This window comes from Drosophila nasuta, chromosome X (genome assembly GCF_023558535.2).
Source record: "Drosophila nasuta strain 15112-1781.00 chromosome X, ASM2355853v1, whole genome shotgun sequence".
Lineage (NCBI taxonomy): Eukaryota > Metazoa > Arthropoda > Insecta > Diptera > Drosophilidae > Drosophila > Drosophila nasuta.
Window position 1 is genome coordinate 228,976 of NC_083459.1, and position 22,953 is coordinate 251,928.

The 22,953-nt window shown below is 38.6% G+C and overlaps 1 protein-coding gene and 1 long non-coding RNA gene across 2 annotated transcripts; one reads left to right on the forward strand and one right to left on the reverse strand.

Moving 5' to 3' along the window:
* Positions 1-503: 503 nt before the first annotated feature.
* Positions 504-22,599, forward strand: LOC132796899 (proteoglycan 4). Its single transcript, XM_060808242.1, has 4 exons — positions 504-949; positions 18,879-21,585; positions 21,650-21,771; positions 21,971-22,599. The coding sequence occupies exons 1-4, from the start codon at positions 947-949 to the stop codon at positions 22,055-22,057; spliced, it is 2,919 nt and encodes a 972-aa protein (XP_060664225.1). The 5' UTR covers positions 504-946; the 3' UTR covers positions 22,058-22,599.
* LOC132796868 (uncharacterized) lies at positions 17,025-17,827 on the reverse strand. Its single transcript, XR_009633602.1, has 3 exons — positions 17,364-17,827; positions 17,176-17,298; positions 17,025-17,115 (listed from the first exon to the last, which is right to left on the reverse strand). It is a non-coding gene; the product is annotated as an uncharacterized LOC132796868 (long non-coding RNA).
* Positions 22,600-22,953: the final 354 nt, after the last annotated feature.

Consider the following 22,953-nt stretch of genomic DNA (forward strand, 5'->3'; position numbering starts at 1 on the left):
CAATCACAATCTCAATTTTGAGGCAGAGTCTCGCAGTTGTTGTCACAGTTATTTGCAACATTTTGCATGTTGCCTTTGAGCAAAAGCCGCCCGCGGGCACTCACGTACTTACTTATTTGCTAGGCACACAAACGACAAAAGCAACAACAGTGTCTATCGCTCTTTCTTTCTCTCGCCGGCAGCACTCTCACTCTCTAGTTTGCTCTCTGTCTCTCTCTTTTGGTCGGTCGGTCACACGGTGCGATGTCGCATCGCATCGCGTCGCGTTGCGTCTTCGTGTTTTGCTTGCTTCGCTTTACCTGCCGCATTTTCCATGCGCGCGACTCAGTTTGTGGGCGCCTGCGCGCATGTGCAGTTTGTTTTTTGGTCTTCGATAGCTTCTTCGCTAGCCGTTGATTAACGAGATTAAACACTAAATCGAGATACTATCGAGATCGAGATCAAGATCCAGTCCGAGATACATAGTGTGTGTGTATAGTGAGCGACTCGCTTCGATTCGATTCGAGATTCGTTTCGAGATCCGTGGGTGAGCTTCGAGCTAAATTAATCGGTGTCATCTGGGTGCCGCGAAAATAAAAGTGAAAATTCAATATCAAGTGCGCACAATTTTCACAATTCGCAATTTTTGTCAACATTATTTCTATTTTTTTCAAGTGAAATTCTTTGATTATCATTTATGTACGTATAAAAGTATTTAGTTAATGAAAATTCAAACGAATTTGCTTCGCAAGGATCGATCCATCATCAAGAAAATCAACTGGAAAGTAAAAATTTTAGAGGTGTTTATGTGTTCCTGAGAGATCGTAAACGCAAAAAGAAAACAAAAAATAAGAGGAAAACAAGAAATACGGCGAAGGAGGCAAAGTTGAGCACGAAGACAAACAATTCGCACTTCAGACTTTTCCTGGGAAACTGTTGTAGGCATTTGCTACACAACACTGTGAAAATGGTAAGTGCGGAAAATTGTAATTCAAGGCAAACAAAAGCCAAAAGCAAAAGCAAACATACCAAATAAAAACAAACCTCGTCGCGACGTTGCAACGCCCATTTGTGTTACCAAGAATTTTCACATCTCAGCCAAGTGTATGAGTTGGTTTTTCCGTCTAGGGCTAGGTCAGGTTTTCCATGCCAAGCCAACCCAAGCCATGTCATGCCATGCCATGACTCGGTAGAATGTCAAGGGCTTAAAAATGGTCATTCGGCGGAGTTCGTGTTCGGGTTTTATGATCTCTTAACGAACAGTTGCTGTTGCTCTGCTGCCGGTCTCCTCCTTTGCTCTTCAATCACTTTCCACTTTCTTAACGTTAAATTGTTTCTCTCGAAGCATCTCTCTGCTGTTTCTTATCCCATTGTTGAAGGTGAGCGAAACATGCAGATTCCGATTCAGATTGTGTGTGTTTCATTATTGTTTCACATGCCAGTTGAAAACAATTGCAAACCATTTGAATATATTTTTTTCGAAAAGAAATTTACGGCTAGCACATAAAAGAAAACATTCAAAATGTTCTTTTGAATTCTGCTTTTACTTAATGAATATAATTATTTTAATTATAATATTATTTTTTATCGTCGCATTATAGCCATGATTATTTTTACTATTCTTGAATCTTGAATTTAAATGGTTTTATTCTATTAGTGAGTATTCTCTTTGATAGTTGAATTTCATTGTCCTCATTGAACTGCAAATAAAAGGGAAAACAACTAAGAAAACTACAGTCGAGAGTGCTCGACTTTGAGACACCCGTTGCCTATTTGCAAGAAAAGTGCAACAGTGCCGTATAATTATTAAACTATACCAATTTAATGAACTATACCAATTTAAATAACCAAAATATACCAAGGGTAATATTTGGTATACAATAGACTGTTATGTTGCGTTATTATTCTTAAAATATACTAATTTAATATACTAAGCAATTATATATACTAAAAAATCAATATTTGGTATACGATATATGGTAGTATAGAGTTGCGGTATAATTTTTAAAATATACCAATTTAATATACTAAAAGTACTATTGAGTTGCGGTATAATTCTTAAAATATACCAAAAAATAACTAAAGTATACCAAGGGCATACGATATAATATTAAGTTCTGTTTTTCTTCTTATAACATACCAATTTAATACAAATTTTAAAATTTTTGCGGTATTCTTCATAAAATATAATAATTTGTCTATATAAACTATTGTCTTTAAAATATATGTAGAGTACAATATATGTATGTATACCAGATCAGCCAAAGCAACTAAGAGCCGTAGTGACTGCCGCCGTCTTTTGCCATGTATAGAATTTTTTATTTGATCACATCTAAATTTTTAGGAATCATAACGACTGTAGTTATGATTGTATGCACAAAAAATCGGGACTCTAATTTCATAACATATTTTCCATTTTCGGAGGCGGAAGTGGACGTGCCAATATTCTAAAACAAACTTGATCTGGGTGAAAATGTTAAAAGTTGTGATCTAGTTTTATGGACCTGCGATCTAGCAAACAGACAGACAGACAGACAGACAGACAGACAGACAGACAGAGGGACGTATATGCCTATGTCGTCTCGGGTTCCTTCTGCCAGTTACAAGGTTTAAATACCCATCTATCCTACGATTAGCGGGTATAAAAATACAAAACAATAATTAGTTATTAATAGAAAATTATCGAAAATTAGAGATATGATTTCAGAAGGTTTAGTGAATTAAATCTGTGTTCTGTGGAAGTCATGAAAATGATAAGTGCAAATAAATATATTATTGTCTATTGCAAACATTCACCAACTTTCAGTGATTTGGCCAGGATTGTGTTGACTGTTGTTAAGCTGCTTATGAATCGTTGGCAGTGGGCCAACTGTTGCACTTAGTTGGCAATCGCCTCAGTCTCAGTCTCAGTCTCAGTCTGTGTGTCTGTATCTGCGATTGTTGTTGCGTTGTTGATGACAACGCACCGGACGAGTTAATAAAAGGGTAAAACAATGTTGGCTAAAACTGCAACCACTTCCAAGCACTTCCCAATGCATTAGCCATGAATTTTTGTAATTAAATGAATTATCACATCAACACGTTCATGCGTCGTCTGCTGCGAAAGCAAGTGCCAAGTGCCTCTCGCTCTCTCGCTCTATTTTATATTGTTTGTCTCTGTCTCCTGCAGTGCATATTCCTGAAACGAAACGAAAAGCAAAAAAAAACCCCATGACAAAGTCGTCAACGTTCCAGCTGAAGTCGCAACGAAGTCGACGAGCGTCAGTCAATTAAAGTGCCATCATCAAGCAGCGATTATATAATTGTGGCCCGTGCGCATCTTTGGACGCATTAAGCAGTCAATGACACTGCACACTGCACACTGCACACATTCGAAGTTGACCATTGGTCACTCCTGAAATACCATTTGGTTTAATGAAATGCAACAATTACACAACTGACAATTGGCGGCGGGGTTTTCATTTATGGTTAACTAATCGGCTCACATCCCTTTCGGGCATTCGGCCACAACAGACCCAAAAACTCCCCTCCCCTCGGCAATGGCTGCCCCACCCACCTACCTAGTTTGTAGGTGCTACAATTACGTGTGTCTGGTATTAAGCATTATCCATCATCCGCTCCAATCTTATGGGCTTATGTGGTATGCGTGTCGCGTTGGGCATATATGATTTTTCGCCTGTTAGTGCGCTCTCTTCCCATTTGTATTTGTTTCACTTTTTCAATTGAAATTGAAATTGAAATTGAAATGCAATGGCCAACACACCAAAAAACCAAAAAGAGACTCGGCACACACCTGTTACGCATGCGAACCCCATCGAACCGCAACTGAAGCTGCCGAAGCACATACTACACATCAAAAACAATAACATTAACTTTAACAATGGCAATACCAATGTAATATATTTAAACATAATTTTTTTTGTAGTTTTTTGGGCATTGCCGGTCTTTGGTTTCAGTTTCAGTTTCAGTTTCAGTTTCGGTTTTGGTTTCGGTATTTTTATTTTATTTATTTCTTTTTATGTAACACAAAACGCGTCGTTCGCTGCGCTTTTCGCATGCCAAAAAGCCGAATCGATCTTTCATTTCGCCCAAAACGAAAACGCCACAAGACAACAACACAAATACATAGTATTACAGACAATGGTTAATGCCAACCATATAATGCGTAATTGGCATGCACACTGCCAGATCGCCCATTGATAAGCCCAATGAGTGCTATGGGAACCTCTATTAGAGGTCTCGCTCTTACGATGCGATCGTTGATCGTTGATCGTTGGATGACGCTGCCCTCGGTCAACTTTCCATTCAATGTGTGTGCTCATATTTAATCTATCCTAGACTTTGACATGATATCTATTATATCTGGCCATGGCATAGAACTGATAATTTTGTGCCTACAGGAAATGAATGCAACTTGCAGAAGGAGTGATCTCCGATTGCATTAAGTATATACATATATTCTGGATCAGAGTCAACAGCAAAGTCAGATCTAAGTGGCTTTGGTTGACAACTTGGTATATGTTGTAGTTGATGGTATATTTTGCATATTATATCGATATACCAACCAAAATTAGATTGCGATATATAAAAATAGATATTCGGTATATTTTAGAATTTAATTTAGCCTGCCGTATATTTTCTTAAGTATGTGGTAATAATAATTCGGTATATTTCATAGTCTACAGTATGTATTTGGTTTTTTAATTTTGTAAATGTCGTAGTCTATAGAATATTTTAAATACTATATCGATTTACCAAATTTAGACTGCGACATATTTTATTGTGTATGCGGCATATTAATTTGATATACTTCGTAGTCAATGGTATATTTTAAATACCATATCGATATACCAATTCTATTCTATTCTATTCTATTCGGTATATTAAATTAGTATAATTTGAGTATCATATCGATATACCAAATATAGATTGCGGTATATTTTATGTATGTATTCGGTATATTAAATTAGTATACTTTGAGTATAATACCGCATTTGCTTTTATCGAAAATGGGTAGCGGATATCTCACAGTCGAGCACAATCGAGCACACTCGAGACTTGCTTTCTTACTTGTTGTAAGTTGCATTAGAAATATATTCTCTTAAGGTTACATTTTGGGAGAAACTTTTGGTGACTCGTTACAATATCATTTCCTGCATTTCCCTTTTCCGGTCAAATGGCAAACTGAAAGATCGTAATGTGTTTCTAGTTATTTGCCAACTATTTGAATATAATTTATCAATAGAACTAATTAGGTGCGAATTAGCCTAAACTTTCACTCCCATCGTTTAATGATAACATTTCCCGCTCACTCAATAATATATCAAGAGCTTCTAAATTGAATTCGCATTGCGAAAGTCAACAAGAAATTAGCATATTGAGATAATTAATCAGCGATTGACTTTAATTGGTCTTGCGAACAAATCGTCGACTGCTGCTGCTGTTGCTTTTGCTGCTGATTATTATCTATAACGATTAGATTATATAATGCCAGCAATTGCGGGATTTATGTAAAGCGATATGAAGTTATGGATATTATGTATACGCAGCGTGTGTTACACGTTCCTATCCACATCCACTTCCACATCCACATGAGATGAGATGAGCTCATTTAATATCTTCAGTTGACTCGCTCTCGATTTAAGAGGCGGCCAATTAAGATGGTGCCCAAGAAAATATCTTGAAATTAATGAAACAGACGCTAACGCAGATAAAATGCGAATGCAAACAATAAACAATACAATAACAACAACAATAACAATAACAATGCTTTATAGTATTTATAAGCGCTCTTGCGTCGCGTCATTTAATTATAACTAAAAAATAAAATATTATGCGGCTTTGCGGCTCGGCTCTTTGGCTTTTCTCATTATGCCCTTTTTTATGGCCGAAAAAATACAGAAACGAAAGACAAAAAATGGAAAAGAAAAACAACAATTCAAATAATCAGTTGCAATTTCACTTCAATTTTAACAACTTACAAAGAGTGTCAGTTATTTATGTGACTCCACTTCACTCGTCTCAGCCTCAGTCTCAGCCTCAGCGTCGACTCGAGTCTCGAGTAGACTGTTGACTGGTCGTCCGGTTTCATAATTGAGGCCTGTCCAAAAGTACCAAAAAGAGTTTTCCCACACACATCTCTCACTAAGAAGAAAAACAAACAAGCAAACGAACGAACGAACGAATGATTTTTCGGCTTTTCTTTCGCTTAACTTGCAGAAGCAGAACTTGCATAACTTCTGTTGCAGCGAGTGGGAAATGCGCTGCCAAAAATTATAACTCCATGTATACAGAGAGAAGCTGCCCGGTCAGCGGGGGGTCATTGGTGGCCCATCGGCCCAGGTCGACAGCCCATAAAATGTGGCTTAATTGGCATCACTTAGGCTGGGCAACAAGATCTTAATTACCCAAATAGGAAGGGTGCATGCATTTAATATACACATGTATGTCTACACACGCAGACACACACACACACACACACACACACAGGTGAGCAGACGCCGGTGCTCGCATTTGACCCCGAAAAGAAATGGTCGCAAAAGAAAACCGAAAAAGTTCAACAACAATAGAAAATGGCTAGAAACAGCGAGCTGCTACAACAACAACTTTTACTTTTGTTTAAATTTCAATTTTCAACACTCAAGTTCAGCGTCGTTGTCGTTGTCGCTGTCGTCTGCTGCACAGTGGTTCAAAGTGTTGTGTGAAGAAGCGAAATAATTCTTAATTTATACCCTTTTTATAGTAATTTGAGCTCTTTATTTTATTTCTATTTTAAAGGGCATCTAGTTAACAGTTTGCAAAGCGATACATCGTGCAAAATAGAAAATAATTTCTCATCGTTAACTCTTAATTGTTGGTCTGTCTTTATTTATAAACTTGTGTATCTGCTCAAATTGAAACTGAAGCAGAGAAAGAGATAATACATTTAAATAGAAGAATAATGATTTTTAAAAAACCAGTAGTGCAATTTGCATAGCTTTTTTATTATCAATTTTTGCTGTGGTCATCTTCGTTTTTCTACGTTTGTTTTCGATATTTTCACACTCTGTTATATTCGGATACATTAAGGAAACTTGAGCTACTTGACAGAATTCTGTTAAAGCTGAACACTCTGTTATGTTACGATACATTGAGAAAACTTGGCTCACTTAACAGAATTCTATTAACGCATAACACTCTGTTATGTAACAATACATGGCGAAACTTAAGCCCCTTAACATAATTCTGTTAAAGCTGAAAGCTGAACAATCTGTTATGTTACGATATATGAATTAACTAAATCTATTTAAATTTATAAAGATTTCCACAACTAATTCCATTTTCTTTGAAGTGGGTTTCAGTGTGCTGCTCTCTGTGCTTTTCCAGCCAGCCTGCCAGCTTGTGAGCAGTTTTTCCTTTACACGCGCCCCCTCTCCACTGTTCCACTTTTCCACTTTTCCACTTTTCCACTGTTCCACTGTTGATCTGCCCCCATAGGCGAACTATGCGCTTGTAAGTGAATTTTTGCGTTTGCAGCCGTGGCGCGACATCAAACTAAAGCAAACTCAAAGCCAAAGCCAAAGCCAAAGCCAAAACCAAAACCAAAGCCTGAGAGATGCACACGGAACACTGTCGACCGGTTCTACGTAAAAAGTTTTCCAAACAAAGTCAACGCGCACATTGTCACACGTCTTGAAAAACACAAGACTACAAAAACGAAAAAAAAGAGACTTAATCCCCCCCTGCTGTCTGCCCCACAATAATCTCTATCTCAACTCCTTCTACTCCACATCCCAGCAGCAATTACACGGGCAAAGTGTTGTTGCCGGTGCCGCTGCTGCTTCTGCTGTTGAAGCTGCGCGTGTGAAAAGCGCATAATTTTTGGACACGGACAAATTTTCACTTTTTGCTGTTGTTTTTTTGTTATACTCGTATCTTTTTTTTTTGCCTGAGCGGCGTCTTTGCCGGCTCGACTCCACTCGACTCGACCTGACGTGCCGGTTGTGTAGTTATTTTAATTTTTTTTGTTTGTGCTTTTTTTTTTTCTGCCGTGTTGAAGTCGATGTCGTGGGCGGAAAGGGGGAGAGGAAGAGGTAGGGGGCAGCGGCAGCGGCAGCGGCAGAGGTGATAGTGCGGGGTGCCGTGGGCGCTCAGCTTGTGGGCTCTGCCCTTTGGGGCTGTGAGTTGTGGGTTGTGGGTTGTGGGTGACTGGAGCGGCATGCGACAATGGAAATAACAATAAAAATCCACAATGCGCCGATTATGTTACCAATCTTACGAGTTGTTGTTATTATTATTATTACTATTATGCTCTCTCTCTCTCTCTCTCTCTCTCTCTCTCTCTCTCTCTCTCTATATATATATGTATATCTCTCTCGTGTTGTTGCTATTCGAAATTGTGGGAGCTTTACTCTCTTTGTCTCCTCTCTTTTGGGGTCTTGGCCACATCATTTTCGCTAGCTTTGTGTATCATTGTCAGTTGATTGTGCGCTGCGATCTGCCCAATTGTTTTACTATGTCTTTTACAACAATCTGCTTCTCTGTCACTGCTTAAAAGCATTGCCTTTTATAAGAAGTCACAATTTCAAATTTCCCCTTATCACCATTCATTGGTCTATTAGATCTAAGCTTTTCAAGATTTATTTTTATTCTCGTACAACTTAAACCTTTTTGTATTGTGTTGTTGTGTTCAATCTATATACATTAATCTGAAGATATAACGACTGGATCTAAACAGTTTTGAATTTGGTTGAATCTGAAGAAGATTAGTTCTTTTCTATACTTAACTTCTATGTATTGTTTTTCTTGATTTTCATAATTTATTAATTTAAAAAAGATTTCCATTATATACCAATATATCTAAGCGTTTTACCAAATATTTCCTGTAAAAAAGTTGTTGAATCTACTTACATTGATCTGATGATGTAGCAAATAGATTTCAACATTTTTGTGTTTGGTTAAAACTTTTCAAGATTGGTTTTTATATAAGCTTAACTTTTTATGAATTGTTTTGTTGACTTTGATAATTCTTAATTCTTCAAAGCATTTCACAAAATAATTCTTAACAAAAAATTTGCAATATATTTACATTAATCAGATGAAGTAGTGAATAGGTCTAAACAATTTCGTATTTGGTTAAATGTTTTGAAGAATTGTCATTTTCTTCTATATATTGTTTTCGTGATGTTGATTATTTATTACATTAAATATCATTTTACAAAATAGTTCTTGGCAGAAAGTGGTTTAATGTAACTGAATCCGCAGACTACTTCCATTGATCTAATGATATAGCGCACATATAAAAACAACTAAAGAATATTTCTATTCACTTCTTAGTTAAATCTCTAATATAGCAAAGCCCTTCCCAAAATAATTCTTCTTTTGGGATGTAGCTACTAAATGGGACCTCTTGCTGAAAGTGTGTGTGTGCTTTATCTTCCTTGTCTCGTCGGTGAACCAATCCATCCTATAACCGTGGGACATGCTCGGCAATATGTATGGAATGTAATTGATAGTCTCACAATTGCCACAACAACATCGACATCTACATCGACAATAGCAACAACAAGGCAACGAGTGATAAATGCTGCGGTCTTCCGGGAGTGCTGCTAAATATACTTTCATGGTGGAATGACAATAGTTTCGATTGATGCGATTATGCAAAAAAACAATGCGAATTGCTGGTTACATCGACAATATGTCGATGGCGATGGAGATGGCGATGGCGCCACCTTTTTGATGATTCGCTAACTGATCGATTGGAGAATGTGACGACTGTTGCTGCTGCTGTTGCCATTAAGTTGCACATGGCTTTAATTTGTTTATAATGCGATTACGCGACAAAACAAAAATGAGGCAAAAACAAAAACTAGTTAATTACTTGCGTGCTGTCACAATTGTTGACTTTACAATTTCTGCTTCTGTTTCTGCCAACTCCAACTCCAATTCGAGCTGCTCTGGCTGCTTCCCTCCCATATGATTCCGCATAGCTCACAAATTACTTTGTCTGTGTCTGCATGAAAGAAATTGCGCAAATGTCTTTTTTTATATACATACATGTATTTTTTTTTTGGGAGCCAGTGAAGCGGCTGTCAAACCAACAGCAAAACCAACACCAACACCAACCATCAGCAGGCGCAACTAATCAAATTAAGTGGCTTCATGCAGTATTTGCCACATTTGACTGCTGGCAAGGCCAGCTCGAGGCTGCAACGGTTATTCGTTATTCAATTTGGAGCAATAACTCTCAAATACAATCCTGGCTGCTTAATAAAGTCATTAGCTCATAGAGCCGAAACCACCCAAAACGTAGGGTGTTAATGAGGTCATTAAAACAACTAATAAGAAAACTACAGTCGAGTCAAGTCAAGTGACTTGAATAGAAGCAAAACAGTCCCGTATCATTCTTAAAATATACTGAAAAATACTGAAATATACTAAATGTCAGATTTGGTATATCGATATAATATTGCATTAAAAATGCATGTATACATATATATGGATTATAAATCAAATGAGTTTGATATTTTGATACCAAAATAATAATACTGGAAAAGTAATAAAATGTACTACATGCCATATTTAGTATATCCATATACTATTGTATTTAAAATGCATATGTACGGAATAAAAGCAAAACTGTTTGGTATTATTCTAACAGTATACCAAATTAATATACTAACAAATACTAAAATATATCAAAGTTTATATGTGGTTTATTGATAGACTATTGAATTTAATATGCATATGTGCGAAATAAACAGTTAGGTATTATTTAAAAAGTATTCCAAATTACTAACAAAATACTAAAATATACTAAAGAAATAAATACTTTGTAGGGTCAGAGACGCCTTATAATATCTTTAATAAGCGGGCAAAAAAACTATGTAACGCAATTAATTTTGCTGTCTTTATTCATGAATTTTATGTTGATAAATGAGACATTGCTTCTGTTAGAGAATATTTTTTGGAGCTGAAAGCTGCTTGAGTTTCTCAGTCAAATCAATTAATTTTTTAGGGGCATGCGGGTGATGATAATATTAGTTCAACTATCATTCAATAGGCTGATAATAACATAGTTTGACAGTTAATTGGCAGTTGTTTTCTACTATATATATATATATGTACATATATGGTATATGTAATATATAGGGCCCGTCGTGTACAGTATCTAAAATAGGTTGCCTGATAACAGCAGCTCAGTTATTTATGTCAGCAAAAAGTTTACTTACCGTTATCTGGCAAATATTTATTGGGAATTCGTTAGAAGACTCGAGTCACGTGATTAATATATTTTTTTTTTTGTTTAGTGGCCCAGATTTCGATGCATAATTTCAGTAATTTTTATACGTTTTCTCGCTTTGTGTGTTGCATTTTGTGCAAAGTCATTTGGAAAAGTTGTCCACTGGCAACTTGCAAAATCAAATGCTGCCGCTGCCTCAACTGCTGCATTCAAAAAATAACAGAAGCTTCCGCCCCGCAGTGGCTTCCCGTGAATACGGAAAAGTTTTCAGCTCAGATACTATACCATATCATTGCGAAATCAAATGAAAGTACTCAGTATTCTCATTATTGTTATGCCCAGAAAAAGAGCTATTAATTGTGGAAAAGGTATTATAATATTTTAGATATTGAAACAAAAAAAGTTAACAAAAATCTAGACACGAATAAATACTCGCACATTGCTTAAATATATGAAATAAATGATAGATATTACAGAGTAAATAATTAAACATATTATTATTAATATTATTACCCAAGAGTAGAAAATAAATGTAGTGCGAAAGAAAGAAATACTTATATTCTCAAATAAATAAATTAAAATAATCTAATAAATAAAATAAATAATATAATAATAATATAATAAGAGCTAGTAATTGTAGAAAATTTATGATAACATTTTAGGTATTGAAACAAAAAAGTTGAAAATAAAATCTAGTGAGAAAAATATTGCTTTAACTAATAATAGATAATACAACATAAATAATATATAATAATAAATAAATAATAATAATAATAAAATAAATAAGAGGTGATTAGATACTAAAGATGTGACAAACTCAAATGATTGAAATCTGAAATATGTCATAAAAATAGCTAGAAATTTTGGAGAAGTTATTTTCAAAATTTAAATATTTAAAAACTGAGAAAAAAATACTTTTCACTTTGTTACATGACATATTCATATTCAGTTTCAATCTCCTTTCTTTAATAAAACGACTTCAAAATAAAGTTAGCATGGTGAAATATTATATTGCACTTGATCACCTCAAAACTAATTTCTGCCCTTTCTTCATACCTTGACCCCATCTTATTGCAAATGATGTGCAAAATATTTCTACATCTTCTGAAATATAGTACTGCTCTTAATTGAACTTGTAGGGTATCTGTTTGTTGTACACACTTGCCGTTGCACTTATAAAAATAAGTTCAGTTTTGGCTCAGAAACCTAATAAATTGTAATGCTAGTTTTTATGGGTCATGTTTTCCATCTTAACAATCATTTCAACTTCCAAGTGACAATAAAAAAATGCATTGCAGTTGCATTGAATTTTATTACCGCCTAGGGCGTTGCTTGTCTTTGCCTTTGCCTTTGCCTTTTTCCAAGCAACAATATTTACAGCCATGCGATGAGTATTTTCATAATTAATTTCTTTCAGCTGCTGGAAAAGAAATGCGACGAGCACATAATGTGAATTATTGCGAATGTTGTTGTTGTTGTTGTCGCTTGGAAAACCCAATGTGTGTGAGTGTGTGTGTGTGTAGTTGTACTGTGATTTTCACGCTTGTGACAGTTTTTGTTTTTGCATTTGCCGCCTCTTTTCACATTTTTGATCGACAATTTCACTTTTACACAGACCTCGAGGAAGATGTCGAGGTTCATATGACTATAAAGACATGTGTACGCATACTTAGTTATACACACAAACACAAACACACATACACACGATCACATTTATGTAGTTATGTACATGCATAATAGATGCCGCATAGACATGCATATGAGCTCGACAACAATTGCGGTTGATGCAGCAACAACAGCAGCGACCAGCGCACAGTGGAACTCTTTGCTAGAAATGAAACGCAAACGAAATCAACAAAAAACTCAATTATTTCATTCCTTGATAGAAATAAAAGAAAAAAGTCAATTAAGTCATTCTCTGATAGAAATAAAATAAAAAAGTAGAAGTGAAAAATATTCAATCACTGACCTAAGCTCAAAAATTCAAATTTATTGCTAGATATATAATAATAAAATGCATTGCTAGAAAAAAAACACAAAAGTATATCAAGTAAATCTTTATTTTTAATATATTAAAAATATTAAATTACTTAACTAAACTCAAAATAAAAAGAAAACAAGTATTTCTTTAATAACTTCCACCATTTTTATTTGATCGCAATCAAATTTTTAGTAATCATAAATACTATACTTATTATTGTATACACCATTATACAAATTCGTAGCTGTAGCTTGAAAATTACGCTTGTTATTCGAATTTATTGATTTGCGGGGGCGGAGGTGGGCGTGGCAAAAATTTGAAACAAATTGATCTGCGTGCAAACATAACAAATGCTGTCGAAAAAAAAAGATTATAGTTCTATCTCTTCTAGTCTCTGATATCTAGGTGTTTATATGGACAGACGGACAGACAGACAGACAGACAGACACACAGCCGGACAGACGGACATGGCTAGATCGTCTCGGCGGTTGATGCTGATCAATAAATAAAACTAAATACAATTTTGGAAAAGAACTAAAAGTCGCTAATCTTTATATCTTTTTATATATACCTATTTAGCACTTTATAAAAAAATGTTAAGTCATCTTTACAAATGTTAGTAGAAATGAAAATAAGAGTACATGCAAGTTTTGTATTTTAAAAAGTTTACGATTAAAAAAAAACGTAATATATAAATTGTAAAATAAAAACTTTTTGCAAAAACTTCAAATTTGTAGACATAGATTTGAATTATTTTTATTGTATACGAATAATGGTATTTCAAATTGACAATAAAGAGAATTGTATTTCTAACTTTTCAAAAGTGTAATACAATTTGCAACACAATTAAAGCCAGCTAATGATTAATAATAATTAACAATCTGTTTGATTTTGCGACTTTTGCACTTTCATTGTTATTGGTTGGATAAGAAAGAAAGAAAGGAAAATATGGTTTGGTGCCAGTGTGCCACACAACGAAGTCGCTGCTTTAAAGATTCCCAGGCGCATTGTTTAATCGCATGAAGTTTGCAGTTGGCAGTTTTGGTCCCGGCTCTGGCTCTGGCTTTAGCTTTTCTTTGGCTTTGGATGTTGTCTGCCCGCCTGGGGTCGTTTGTCAAACCTTATGGCGTTTTCAAGTGCAAAGCCAAGGTTGCATGCGAAGGAGTGCAGTCGACAGTCTCTATTATCGACACGAAACGGGTTATAAATGTATGCAGAAAGAGCGGACAAGAGAGCGAAAGAGCGAGAGAGACCTAGAGACATCCATCAGCTGTGGCTGTCGCTGCGGCTGGAGTCAGGCAACAGTTGCAGAATTTCACTTTCTTTCGAAATTGCGGTGACCCCAATTTATTACCAATGACAGCAGCAAACAGCAACAGCAACAACAACAACAACGGTGACATTAAGATCCACAACAACAACAACAACAACAACAACAACAACAACAACAACGATAGCGATACTTGACTATAAGCCTTCAAGCCCCCGCAGATTTGAGCGTTGCTTTTGTTTTGATTCATCTCATCTCACATCATCTCATCGCAGCACCTCTAATTGAATTACGTTGCGTTTGCTCCCCTCCCCACACCTCTCTAATCCACCGTCGCATATGGGCGAAGTTCCCCAAAATAATTATGAGAAAGTCAACGCCCATTGTTGTGTTAACTTTTTTTTGACTGCCCCCCCGCTATCTATCTTGTTTAAAGCTCTAGATTCCCATTGCCATTGCCATTGATATTGAGCTTAATGTGCGACTCATTTTCACATAATTAGCGCAGTTGGCAGCAACTGAAAAACAAAACCATCCCGGAGTCAAAAGTTACTACGAAGTGTCTGTCAAATATAATGTAAATAATTGGGGTAATAGTGCCACGAATGTGCAACTTGCTACATGTTGTGACACCTCATGAAATGCCGTGAAATCGTCATATTTATTTCTATCGTATTCCCCGCTATTCTTTATATTTGACGCTTGCTTTTATTTTATTTCAATTATAGTATGTTAAACAGAACGTGCTTTTTCGGATTCCTATTTCAGTTACTTACAAATTTTATAAAAATGTTCTACAATTTATGTGATATAGTAGCCAAAGAATTTTCTTAGTTTTAGTTAAAGTGGTAGAACTTGGTTTTATACACGATAGATAAAAAAATAACTACTGTTCTATAGAATTTTGTTTGCGGCCAGATGGAAATTGAAGTAGTTATTTTAAGGAAATTGTTTTGCATGGTAAAAAAACTGCTGCTGTTGTCGGAACTTAATTGCTTTGCTTAATTGATCGATATACCAAATATAGCCTCTGGTATATTAAATCGATAGATTTCACTGAGCTGTTTTGCTTTTACTGAAATATATGTTGAATGTTGAAGTTGGTTTCATTTTATTTAAAAAAAAATAACCGAACTTGGGTTTTCATATTCTAATTTAAGTTATTAAGGAGAGTTATGCAAATTTTCAAAATCAAAATTATAATATACAATAACATTTCACCTGTGAATCATGAAATAAATTGAATTGCTAAAACATTTAAAATGAATAGAGTAGATGATCTTAAAAAGTTTCATATGCAACTACTGTCAGTGTAGTGTCCATTAAAGCGTTATTTAATTCATTTGTTTACTTGAATTTAAATTATACATTTTTTTTTTTGTTGTGGAAGCCAAGTTTTTCCGTTTGGTAAGAAAACGTGTCATAAATATAAAACTGTTTGCCACTGCAGCTGAAAACACTTATTGACCACAAATCGAAGAGAAGAGTAAGAGGAAGGGGAGCAGAAAGGTGGAGCTGGGAAAGAGAGGGCGAGAGAGAGAGAGAGAGAAATATGTATGGATGTCAATGAGCGGGGCGAATGGCAAAAGCAACCATAAATAATGGTAAATTGACATTTAGACGCACATGGGGAAGGAAGTTCAACATTTTTGTGGGTTCGTCGAATGTTGCATGCAGTTTTCAGTTTTCTGTTTTCCGTTTCTGTTTTGTTATTATTGTTATTTACTTGTGGTCGCATAGCTGCATGGAAAGCAAAAGCAAATGCAAAAGTAGTGGCTGCAAAAACAGTTGCTTGCACTGATGATGATGCTGACGCCACCTGGCGGCCAGTAGCTGGCCATTGGCTTGGCTCAATTAACAATTTGGGCCGTGACCCCGCCCCGCTTCACTATGGAGAAAGCAACAACAACAAGTGGCCAGCAATTAGGCACAGTAACACATACACACACACATATATACATACATATACATACAGTTGCTTGCATTGATGATGATATATATGTATGTACATATATGTGTACATCATTTTGTGACTCTGTGCTATCCCTGTGGTTATCTCTCTCTCTCTCTCTCGACACTTTCGGGGACGTTGACGTTAATTGACTTTTAATCTGGCGACGCCACTTTAAAGTGGTTAAGGTTGAGGGGAAATACTAGTAGAGATAACCAAGACTCAACACGGAATGCGTTGTCAATAATCTAGAGATGGGCGCGTGACACGATGAAGATCAATTTCACGGTTTTTCGTTTATGTCTTTGACAGTTGTCGTTCGTGACACGCGTTTATTTTGCTCAGGCTTACTATATCTAGCTGTTGATATTATAAACGTATTTGAATTATTATTGTTGATTACTATTATCGCTTATCGTTATCATTGGTTAAGTTTAACATTCTTGGAATTTCGTTTGGTCAACGTCAGTTTAGTCATATTATTTCGTCTACTCTTCATGGCAATCAGTATTATTGTGCGTAACTTTTGCAATTGAAAAATACCCATTATCATATTGAACACATGAAATGTGCGCCATGATCAGACAATCAATACAATTAATAAAGCACGTCTTTTTTTTTTTTTTTGTCATTTGCCGCCTTTGTTTTGGATTTTGTTTTATCGGCGCAATTAAAAATTCTTTATCAATTGGAAACCACGGAAATATTCCAAACTGAATGAAAATGGGAAGTCATTGGCTACGTTCAAAAATGAATATTTTTTTTGGACTTACTCTGAAATCTTGGATATATATTTGCATTGATTTGTATCAAGATTGAAAAATGTAGTCTGACATCTTCGATAAATCATCATTAGTGAATAACAGTTATAGCCATCGAATTAATTTGCACTCTGTCTAATAGCTCAACTCATTCAATAATTCACTTGAAGCAAGCATCATCATAATATCGTTGGGCTCACCTGTTGCTCGTTAATCGCTTAGTAGGAGGAGAAGTCTGTTCAACAATTACGAGCTGGACGCGTGGCTACTGTAAGATAACCAGTTTGTGTTCAGATCTCACATCAAGTGGCGCCTTCGCCTTCGCCTCGAGCGCTGGTCAGACCTTGGCCGTGAATTGAAGTCGCATAACCGGCTGAGCGTTGAATGCCTCCGGGGTCTGGCCATTGAAAGAGTGAATGAGGGAAGGAAGGGGGTTGGCTGGTTGACTGGCTGGCTGGCTGGTCTCGTAACCGGATCAATAATGCCAATCATTTATGGTTTTTGCTCCAATTTAGACAAAATTAATGGCTGCCAATGTCTGAGGCGTTCAATTTATGAGCCGAAAAGTGAAATGTGAAAATGAAATTTCTTGCTTAGTCAGGTTACCCGGTTGCCCAACCCCCTTTCACGTCCCATCGTCCCGTCATCCATTTTCAATTACTGATTGCCCATTACACAGGTGAGTCAGTTAGCTTTGCACAGTTGTAATATATTTATGTTTATTTGACCACTTTGCAGTTTGAGCTGTTTTTCAAAGTTACAATAATAACTACAGTCTTTATGATTCCTTAAAATTTTGCTGCTGCATTAATTGCTTCGGTTCATAATCTGGTTTATATTTTGAATAAAATAGTATATCGATGTACCACATACAGGCTTCGGTATATTTTTTATTTTTTTATTTAAATCAATCATAACTACAGTTCCAATGAGATCTGAAAATATGAAAATTGAAGACGCTATTTATCAAATAATTTTATATAGTACAAAAATGGCTGCTGCAGTCGAGTTATTATTACTATTAATTTGGTATATTAAGGAATAGAATTTAAATAAAGAACTGGTATATTAATTTGGTATATTCGAAGAATAATAACGCAATATCTCACATTCGAGCACATTCGACTTCCATCTTTGTTAGATTGAACTTATTACTAGCAGATTTGAATGCTTTGCATTAGTAGTAAGTTCAGATATGTATATGTATATTCAATTTGATATTGAAAATTTTTCTATATCCTCTACCTATAGGGTAGAAGGGTGAAATGTATGTAACAGTCAGAAGGAGGCATCTTCGACCCTGTGAAATATATATTTTCTGATTGATAGAAATTGTAGAAGTCATTTAAGAAATACTACGCTTATTTACTACGGGTCTTACTTGCTATGGCTGACAATCTGGTAAATTTTTCACTCCATGGTATATTGTTAAACATATCATCAAATATACATTATACTATATAAGTAATACCAATTCGAGTCGTTGGTATATTTTTAGTATTTTTATGGTATATTAATTCGGTATATATTAAAATGAATCCACTACTTTGCGGGGGTAGCGGATATCCCACTTTCTTACTTTCTCCAAATATTTTATTGTGTTGAATTGTTTTACTACAAATAGTAAATAAGGAAAATAATTATATTATATTTGTGGTTCTACTATTTCGCTCAGTGTACTCACTCCCACTTTCTGTTGATTCCCTTGATTGCAGGCAATACCAACCAACAGCCAACAGCAGTGGGCAACTTGGAGCCTTGCCTTGGCCACTTGGCTGCTGATATCAACAACAGTTGCACTATCACCGCCACCGCAGCCCGCTGATCACTTGATACCACCGCCAGCGCCGACAGCAGCGACTGTTGTTGCCCCTCATCATGCAGCGTTGCCTGTGGCGCAGCGACTGACGCATGCCGGGTACTCGGAGCCAGCGCAGGAGACTGGCTTCATGACGCGTGTGGCACGTTGGTTTGGCTTGGGTGGAGCTGCCACAGCACCGCGGGATCAACAGCTAAGCGCCGCCGGATCACTGAGTTATGCATACCCGAAGCCTGCGCAGCATTTCGATGCTGCTGGGAAGCCGTGTGGCCAGTGCAACAAGTATCCCTGGGTGCCAATGATGGGGCAGCAGCAACCTCAACCACAACAGCAACAGCAACAGCAACAGCAACATCAGCAACCTCAACAGCAATCGCTGCACATACAGCAGCAGCAGTTGCAGCATTTGCCGCAGCAAACACAACAAGTCTTGCAGCAACAGCTACCACATCAGCAATTGATCTCCGCCTGGCAGCAACAGCAACAGCAGCAGCAGCAACCTTTGGCGCAGGCATCGCAGCATCGTCAGCGTGCTGTGCAGTTCCATGCGCCATCGTCGAGTGTCTTTCTGCCCATCGCTGTGCCTGTGCCTGCGTTGAGTCAAGTGGCATTGCCTCCACTCTACAATGCGCAGCAGTTTCGACCGCTGCAACATCAGCAACAACAACAGCAGCAACATCTGCTGCACCCGCTGCAACAGCAGCTGCCGTTGGAGAATGTGGGAGCACACTCGGAGCTGCGACCGGTGCCGGTGCCAACGGCGTCGCCGCCAGCACAGCAGCAGACGAGCAGCAACTTTGAGATTGTGCAGAGCCATCAGGTGACGGACTTTGTCACCTCCGTGGAGTATCCGGCCACCTTCGTGCAGTCGCACTCCATCGATCTGGGACAGACGGGCGCCACGCTGCCCAGCAATCACAAGCAGCCAGAGGAGCAACAGCACCAGCAACAGGAGCAGGACATCAGCACGGTGCGCTATCAGCTGGAGGACTTGAGCAGCGGTGCAGTGCATCAGCATTTGCCAGCCTCGCAGCTGCTCACCGAACTGGGACACTTTGAGCCGCAGACAACGCTGCCTCCGCCAGCGGACAATTATCCCGCGGCCTCATCGCAACAGCAACTGCAACACGAACAGGAACAGGAAACAGATCAGGAGCAGCAGCAGCTGTACTTTGCCGAACAGTATCAGGAGCTGGCCGAGACGAGCACTGTGACACCTCAGTACGAATCGCTGCTCTACTCCGAGACAACCACCGAGCAGCCAACGCCAGCGGCCATCGAGCTAAACCATAATCTCGTCTTGTCACCGTCGCCGTCGCGTGATCGCGATGCACGGCAACGCGAGACACCGAAGCGACTGCTGGACTCGCCCATCAATCACATGACGCCACATGGCGGTGCAGCTGGTGTGGCCCCTCCGCCGCGTCCCTTCACCCGCGATCCCTCTGAGCTGAACTTCCGACTCGGTCACAGCCAGCCAACGCATGCGCCCACGCCAACGTCCACATATGGCGCCATCGATGCGAGTGGACAGTTTGCTGGCATGTCGCCGCCTCCGCCGGGTCCCCAGCAGGTGATTATTCCGTACACCACCAAGCAGAAGCCGCGTCCCTTCGAGCCCTCCCAGTGGACGCCAGGCTGGAATGTGCGACACCCGCAGCAGCAACAGCAACAACAACTGCAGGACAACGATGTGGAGCTGCATGAGCAGCAGGAGTCGAAGCTGGTGAGCACAGCGACGGCAGCGCCGCCGCCAAACACGCGACGCACCACCAAATATCTGACCAAAATCCTTGCCACCAACTTGCGCGAGCTGCTGAAGCGAGAGCGAGAGACGAAGCGACGTCCCGCGCCGCTGATTGGCGTGGACATCTCGAAGCTGCAGCACAACATCGATGGCTGGACCGAGCAGGAGTACAACTCGCTCTCGCATCGTCCTAGCACGCCAACCATTCGCGGTCGCTCCAAGCACATTCCCAGCGAGTACCTGACCACAACCACAACCCCAGCTACTCCGATTCCGTCTCCGACTCAGACATTAACGTCAACGTCGAAGATTACGCGCGGCGGCTTCGAGTTGGGGGGGAGTGTGAGCGCGAGTCAGGCGAATGGAGGCGATTTGTCCACGTCGATTAACAATCTGGAGCAACTGCAGCTGAAGCGTTTTCCCCCCGTCGATGACAATCGCTTGTTGGACTTCTACGAACCGCAGCAGCAGCAGCAGCATCGTCACAGCTATGCCACACAGCCCATAACAAGCACAACGAGCTTGCCCCCAACAACCACAACAACAACAACAGCAAGGACAACAACGACAGCGACAGCCAAGGAGCTGATAACGCCGCTCTATGTGCGCAGCACGCCAGCGCCCATGGAGCTGTGGAAGCAGGCCAAGGTTGCCATATTGCCACAGACGAACGAGAAGGTTTATGTGGTCACGCCACAGCCTCGTCATCAGCATCAGCATCAGCCTCAGCCTCAGTCTCAGTCTCATCAGTCGGAGCACAGTGAGCCAACTGCTGCCGCGTCGGTGCAATCGCCGGTCTATCAGACGCCTGCACCGAGATTTCCGCGCATCAGACCGACGCCAGGGACAGCAACAGGTAATGAGGAATTCCCAGACTGAGTTCGAAACAATGTTTCATAATCATTTCAACTATGTTTCAGCTGTTGAAGCGACGCCTGCAACGGAGCAGCTGCGCAACTATACGCCGGATATCTTTGGGCTCAGGGGCTTGTCGGCGTATGTGCCCGCGGAACCAGTGGAGATCATCGATGGCAACTCCAAAGTAAATCACAATCGCAGCATTCGCTCGCTCTGACATGTAATCGTAATCTCAACTTGCCTTGTTTCGTCCCAACACATACACGCACACACACAAACAAACACAAACCACATAAACCACATTTGCATCCACATCCGCATCCGCTCACAAATGTCACCCATACGCACACATATCACTCATACGCACAAACAAACACATTCAGGTAATCACTATTGTGACAGCGGCGCCAACTGCGGCTGCACTGCAACGGCCCACAGCCAAGTCAACGATATCGCCCTCGCCCAGATAGACAACAGCACAAAAACAACAAAAACAAAGAGAACCCGGATGTGAATCAAGGAATTTACAAGCAGAGACAACACTAAGAGAGAGAGAGAGAGAGAGAGAAAAACTATTGTAATATATTTCCTCCGGAGAGTGCGGAGAACGAAGAGTGCAGCGAAGTTTATATTGTAAGCCTTAAACCAATTTTAGAGTATTCTTGCATTTGGTAGCTTTACACGTACATTTAGTTATACATGTATTGGTTAAATGTTTTTTTTTTGTTTTGTACCATTTTTTTTTGTAATGTGAAATGCGAAATCAGATGCCACTCTAGTGCTTTAATATTGAATATATATATATATTCCATATGGGAAGTATTTTGCTGGCCACGCCTCCTTTGCGTGTGTGTGTACTACTTATGTTATAGGAAGCCAGAATGATAAGGAAAAGAAAAAAGAAGTGAAAACAACAAATTATGAAAAAGCGAAATACCAATCAAAGTCACTTTAATGTATTTAATGTAATTTGTAAGAGCGCATAAATCGAGGAAATTTGTAAGTTTTGCAAAAATATTTACTAATAAATTAATATTTGTATTTGAACTGTGTGTCGTTACTTACTCGAACTATGTATATTTATTTACCACATACATATATGTGCCGTTCTTATACCCCCCCACCCCGTTGCTCTAAGTACAAGCCTTCGAACATAATGGCTGGAGTAGTGAGTAGGTGTTTTAGTGTAAGGCAAGGGTTTGAACCTTTCAGGTGCTGTCTGAAGGCAAACTAATTGGTGGATTATGTGATGAGCCAAGGAGAAGTTATGCTAAGACTCAAAGTTCCAGCTCTACTTTATAGATATTATAACATCTGGTATCCCATGATATAAAGCAAAGTCGGTGCTTTGTCTCTACTGGCATCC